Raw genomic sequence first — 6599 nt, 5'->3', positions numbered from 1 at the left:
GAGGTGAGCATCGCCCCGCGCCTCCCTGGGAAGCCCGAGCCGCCAGGTGTTGGCATCGTGCATCCTCGCCAACGACGACATCATTACGATGCTTCCAGAGGTTCCAGACGCACAGCATCATGAAGCAGGAGGCAGACTGCGGGAGCTTGGACGTTGTGGAGTTCATCGACTTTGGTATTACGGGAGTAGACAGCGTCCACCCACTGCAAAAAACAGTGAAGATGCCCATGAGATGAGAAGAATGTTGATTTTAGGTTGGTTCCCGAACTTCAGCACAAGGAAGACTGCATTATGGTTAGGCCCAACCTAAATGCTAAGCCCATATGTTATTGCAACCCACGTCATCAACATTAGTCGAATGGTGTGCTCATCTTGCTAGAAATGGAATGGGGAGCATACACTAATCACTGGACACGTTGTTTACCCGCTAAAAATGAAAATTATACACATATCCCCTTCTCTTGATTTTAATTACACTTACTCCAGTAATCAATCAATGAATCAAATCACATGTAACATCAGATAATTGATTATTGTTTATTTTTTTCCCTTTCCTTTCCTTTGTCGAAATGCCAACCTTGCTTCTTTGAGATAAGTCCAAATTATAATCCCCTCTGGCACCGGCATGTGTCCTATATTTCTCATCTCAAATCATATCATTAGATTCACATCCAGATAGGCCTCTACTTATGCTTGCAGATTCATCAGATAAAAATCATACATTAATCTCAATAAATACATTAATCATCCAGTTGACCACTTCGTCAGAATGACCAAGAGTGAGGGCAAGGTGTCCAAGTACGTCGTCGCCGCCGACAAGAAAGAGCGCCAGCTTCTGATCCCGTGGGACGGCTACCACACGACGAGTCAACGGAACGGAAGCACCGTCACCAATCACTATATTGTCGCCCGTTGCTTCGTATAGGATTCTACGATCACTAAAGTTTCCTCGAGTCGCAACGACTACTCTCGAGATATTACACGGGCCCTTTAGAACATTGATGGCAAAGGTGGCTTCCACGGGTGCGTAAACCTGCACACATGACAACTCCAGCCTACTCAGATAACTATCTAGACCGAGGGTCATGGTCTCCTTTCCTGTAGCGAGGCGGACCGAATCGAATTCTTGCAAGCATTTGCTAAAATCTTGATCCGCCCCTCCATTGCACTTGATCTTCAAATTGATCTCGAAATGAAGCCTACTCTGCGGAACTAGCGCTCGACATGGGTCCGACAAAGATATCATATCATCCTACATGCAAAAAGGGTTTAATCAAGGGGAGAAACATCATGTAAAAAGTGTGTGTTGCACACTAGGAAGGAAGGAAGGAAGGAAAGAAGGAAGGAAGAGCCAAACGCCGATGGACGGATAAGGGATGAAGATGCACGCATACCGGGGAGGTGATGAGTTGGGGATCGTCCCTGTGACGCCTAAAGAGATAGACGCATCTATAGTCCACCGAGTCCCTTGCGACGACGGTGCCAAACACGTTGATCGGGAAGCCGACGTCCGATTCGCGTACCTTGAAGGATCTGATGTTTTTTTTTTTTTTTGAACTTAAGAAGGATCTGATGTTGAGGCATGCTCCCACGAGCGACTCGCGCGCGGGTGTTGTCTTGTGGAGCGGCGGGCCACGGCAGAAGCGAGCTGTAAGGGTTTACTTAGGTTGTTGATGGATGTGAATAGTGAATAGTGAATAGAGAGAAATATGCACTGACTCTCTTTGTGGTAGTGGAACAAGGCCATGTTGAACTCGTGGTGGAAGCGATAGCACACGTGGTAGTCCTGCGTGGGCTCGTACGAGGTGAACCACGTGCGGAGCCCGCAGCGCCTTCTCCGTCAGCTTGAGCTCTCCATCAGTCCAACGAGACCCGCTACTCGCCGCCGACGAGAGCTGGTGGTGGTGCAAGTCCGGGACGAAGACGCCCCTGATGTGGAGGAGGTGGCAGACCTCCCCTTGATCCTGCCGGCGATGGCCCCGCATGCCAGGTCCATGAGGCCTCGGACCTCCAGCTCCTTGGAGGCCTGCACGTCGTCAACCAAACGAACGATTAGTAGGTAATTGATGGTTGCGATCGATCCGAGGAAGAACAAGTCGATAAATTACATTGGAGAAAAAACTCCTCGTCGTCTTGTCAACGCACACATACATACTACTCCATACACATGATGATGATCTGCCCTGCAAATAAATCTAAAATTCTACTAGTACTTTTTATCTTCATTACAGACAGATACTACTTTTTATTCAATGATGAATAATCAAATAAGAATACTGCCATCATACAAAAGAAATCAAAACAAAACAAATCAAATGGATGCACACAACACACCATTCTATATGTTCCTTTCATCACTCAACAAATGCAACAAATTCCGATCTGCTCCAGACCATACTGAATCTCCTTCCCATGAAGCATGTCACACGAGCGACGAGTCCCCTTCCGCGGTGCCACCTTCCACGGCCGCCTGCCGCACCTTGGGAGGCCCGGAGTGCCGCCTCGTCGCCGCCGGCGGCGTCCCAGCCGGAAAGGACAGCCGCTTCTTCGCCGAACCCACAGAAGACCATCCTTTCTCCAGCGTCTCAGCTTGAGCAGCACCCTCGGTCAGCATCGGGCTCTGCACACGCGACTTGGCCCTGGCCGACGCCGACTTGGTGGCCGCCATGTAGCTCGGCACCGACGACGGGGAAGAGCCCGACAGGCTCGCGTCATCACGCACGCTGGACGCGCCCATGCTGTGCCTCCGGGGCCGCTCGGACCGGACAGTGCTGACCACGCTCCTCGCGTCGTCGCCGTCGCCGTCACCGTCTCCGCTCTTGGGCGTCGCGCTCTTCTTCCTCGCCAGCACCGGCGAGGGCGTCGACGGGGACTGCCTGGGGGCAGGGCCGGACGGCTTCGGAGTCCAAAGCGGCGTGGGCTTATCATCGTTCGGCTTCAAAGAGTCCACCACCTGGTTGTCGGCCTTTGTGACCGTCTCCACTTGGCCGAGGTTCATGCTCAGGCTGGTGCTGTTCACCGACGTGCGGTCGACGCTGCTGCCATCCTTCTCGGCCGTCCCATTCCGGCCGTCGAACGGCCTCGACGCCATCCACCGCTCCAGCCAGCTCCAGCCCCAGTGCGGGTTGCTCGGGTCCACAAACATCGGGTTAGCACACCTTGAGGTGCTCTTCCACTGTCAAGAAGAAGAAAAAACAGGAATGCATGTCCAAAATGCTGTCTGTCTAAGACTCTTGATGAAAACCTAGCATGGACTGCTGTGAACTGAATATGATGCAACCAAACTGACCTGATGGGAAAACGCGTATGCGAGGGCCCGTTCTCTTCTAGCTGCGGCCTCTTGCCTGCTCACGAGGCTGGCCTCGATCTGCTCCTTGGACTGCAGGCTGGTATTCCACTGATCTCCCATCTTATTATATATAATAACAGGGAAGAGTTTGTTACATGTCTTTTCATATGGTTGTGCTTTTATCATGCTTATTACAAAAGTAAATGTCAAAAAATAGCCCTAACTGAATAATAAACACATTAAAGTGCTAAAATCTCAGACCCCTTAACTGTATAGATATGTTCTGAATTTCACAAGGATTTCATCTTGAACTGCAGAGAGGTACATTACTCTTTCAATTCTCTGCAAATGCTAACTGCTTTTTCATTCTTATAACCATTTATTTAAACCAAAGTCGTCTTGTGTAAAGAGCAGCAAATAAGCATACTGAATCAAATCAAAAGCAGACAAATCCTGACTAGTAATTCAAACCCTGCAGTATGACAGTGATTGACTTCGGACTTCAGATAGGAAACACCCAAGTACAAACCACCGTGTCAGAACTTAAAACAGAGGCTAAAGAGCAAGGACTACAGCAACATGACAGATGATCCCTCTGTATTCTAGCTCCCAGCAGTAATCAGCAGCAGAGCTCGCTGTATTTACCATAGTGGGTTAAGTTCAGGCCCAATCAACGCTAGTGCTCTAGTATTCTGCATACTTCTGGTCCAGCAACACTAACAATATCTGATCCGGTTATACATATTGTACTGGGATCACACCTAGGAATTCAGTAAAATAGTATGGAGGTTCAAAAAGGTTTTACTGTAAACGCATATTTCTGGTCAACAGCACTAACCATTTCAGATCAGATTCTAGAAATACCACTAGGAATTAAGTAAACGGTATAGAGGTTCAAAATGTTTTAGTATCAAGAGTCTTATTAGCAGACAAATCCTGACTCTGCAATAATATGACAATGGTTATTCAGGCTTCAGATAGGCGACACCGGACTACTAAAACTGAGGCTAAACAGTCGCAGCAAATCCAGTAACGTATAACACACGATCCCTCTGTATTACAGCTCCCATTCACAATCATCAATAGAACTCTCAGTATTTACCACGGTGTGTTAAGTTGAGGTCCAATCAACGGTACTGCTCTAGTATTCTGCATATTTCTGCTTCAACAGCAGTAAGGATACCAGATCAGGCTCTACATATGGTACTGGAATTACCACTGGCTAGGAAGTCAGTAAAACGGTATGGAGGTTCAAAACGTTTTACTATAAAGAATATTACTACTATTGATTAATGATGATGTTTGCTGCATACCCTGAGAGTCTCTAGTTCCTGGTTCAACAAGAGCTGGCGCTGAAGGGCCTGGTTCTCCTCGGCCATCTTGATCCTCCTTGTCCGTATCTTGGACTGGACCCGGGATAGAGTCTGCATGCAGCGAAGCGTGCTGGTGGCCTGGCGCTTGACGGAGTGGCCTTGGACCAGAGACTTGAGCCTGACAAGGCCTTTCAACGCCCGCAGCGCCCTTCTTGCCTGGGAATGGATAGCAGCAATTCAGTCGGTACACTCATAGTATCAGTAAAAAGATGCTAGTGTGTAACAAAAATAAAAGGTTCAGTTAAAGCTCCATTAGGACTGCAGGAAGTGTCAAGTTAGATTTTCCTGCTTAGGCAATCTGCCTCACACAACAAAGGCTTACACTTAGCATAGATTATTTAGGGAATTAAAAAAACTAACTTGCAGGTTCAAGACTAGTTTTTAATTAATCATCGATGATATAAAATTGAGAGTTCATTTGGCATTTGATGGTCTTGATGTAACAGGAATCCTATGTCTATGAAGAATGCTGGTTTCAGTAATTAACAGCCTGGATAGATAGATAGATAGATAGATAGATAGATAGATATGCATACATGGGGGAAACCAGTATCAGTAATTCTTTGCTCGGCACACTTAAAATATGTGTAAGAAAATTCTGCTAGTGCGTAACAGAAAATATTCAGTTAAAGCTCCATTAGGGGGGGTACATCAAGTGTCATATTCGATTTCCCTGCTTAGGCAGTGGCAGACAATTTGCCTCACACCACACAGCAAAGGCAGTGGCAATTGGAGCCAAAAAAACAGAGAGTTAAGAAAGAAAAAATCAGTGCAATTAATGAACTAATTCTAGCATGCATGGTTGATGAGCAAACCGTCCAAGTAAGCAAACGCATCGGAATGAAAATGGGGTCTATTTATAGGTCAAAACTTGCAAGTGCATCAGCCGATGCCAATTTTACAAAACAACCTGGCAAGTTGAGGACTGGCTTTTGATCATCAAGGATGATATAAAATTTGCAGTGACAGTTGAGTTGGTATTTGATGGCCTTGATGTTAAAGGAAGGGATTCTATGTCAAGAAAGAAAGCAGAATGTATGTATTTGATGGCCTTGGGGGTGGGGGGTATTACCAGGTGACCTCGGAAGGCGGTCTGGATCTTGGTGGCGGCGAGCTCCCTGGACAGGATGGGAGAGGAACAAGGAGCCGGCACAATGGCGGCCTGTGCCTGTGGTGGTGGTGGTGGTGGTGCGGCGGCAGCAGGGGCAGGGGCAGGGAGCGGCGCATCCGTGGCTGGCGCTGGCGCGGCGGCGACATGCTCAATTTCATGCTCCTCCTCTTGGGTTAGAGTTAGAGTTAGAGTTTGAGTTTGAGTTTGAGCGACGGGGAGCGGGGCCGGAGCAGGAAGTGAGGCCTCCGGGAAGTCGTCGGGGTAGCGGGGGAGGGCGGAGCCTGAGGAGGAGGCGCGGGCCTGGAGGTAGGCCGCGCTGCTGCTGCCGGCGGCGGCCAATCTCCTCTGCAGTTTCTGCTAGATCGAACAGCAGTAGGAATTGGGTCAGGATTCAGTCTATGTGTGTGTGTGTGATTTGCAAATTACTGCTGAGTGACTGACCTGGTCCTTGGATTCGGGGCTGAAAGCCTTCTTGACGGCGCCCAGCCACTTGGGCTTCTTCCCCATCAATCAATCTTCCTTCCAAGATAAGATGAAGATGATTGCTTTGCTTCCACTCGAGTCCAGTCCAGCGGAGAGCAAGAAGAGGAGAAGGAATGGGGAGATCCGGTGAGGTGAGGCAACCACCGGATCTGTGTCGATCTGATTGTTTGTTTGTTTGCTTGCTGCACCGTGACGGGAACAACAAGAGAGAGGAGCTGCAAGGTGGAAGAAGACTCGGTCACTCTCACTCACTCACAGCCACACCAGAGCAGACCAGCTTCCACCAACCCAGGTACCACCACTCACATCTCGTGAATTACGTACGGTATAAATGTATGCGCGC

At 48.6% G+C, this 6599-nt stretch overlaps 1 protein-coding gene across 1 annotated transcript; it reads right to left on the bottom strand.

The window, feature by feature from the left end:
* Nucleotides 1–2179: 2179 nt before the first annotated feature.
* Nucleotides 2180–6563, bottom strand: LOC119345060 (protein IQ-DOMAIN 1-like). Its single transcript, XM_037615292.1, has 5 exons — nt 6215–6563; nt 5735–6127; nt 4603–4818; nt 3290–3409; nt 2180–3175 (listed from the first exon to the last, which is right to left on the bottom strand). Exons 1-5 carry the CDS (start codon nt 6278–6280, stop codon nt 2423–2425), a joined length of 1548 nt encoding a protein of 515 aa, XP_037471189.1. The 5' UTR covers nt 6281–6563; the 3' UTR covers nt 2180–2422.
* Nucleotides 6564–6599: the final 36 nt, after the last annotated feature.

This window comes from Triticum dicoccoides, unplaced genomic scaffold (genome assembly GCF_002162155.2).
Source record: "Triticum dicoccoides isolate Atlit2015 ecotype Zavitan unplaced genomic scaffold, WEW_v2.0 scaffold202149, whole genome shotgun sequence".
Taxonomy (NCBI): Eukaryota; Viridiplantae; Streptophyta; class Magnoliopsida; order Poales; family Poaceae; genus Triticum; species Triticum dicoccoides.
The sequence above is the reverse complement of the archived record's forward strand: the minus strand, read 5'-3'. Positions and strand labels throughout refer to the sequence as shown.

Excerpts from the sequence above, each read along its gene's own strand:
- LOC119345060 (XM_037615292.1), bottom strand. The coding sequence starts at position 6,280 with ATGGGGAAGAAGCCCAAGTGGCTGGGCGCCGTCAAGAAGGCTTTCAGC. Across the intron at positions 6,128-6,214 it reads GCCCCGAATCCAAGGACCAG|AAACTGCAGAGGAGATTGGC; the intron begins GTCAGTCACTCA and ends TCGATCTAGCAG. Across the intron at positions 3,176-3,289 it reads CATACGCGTTTTCCCATCAG|TGGAAGAGCACCTCAAGGTG; the intron begins GTCAGTTTGGTT and ends TCTTCTTGACAG.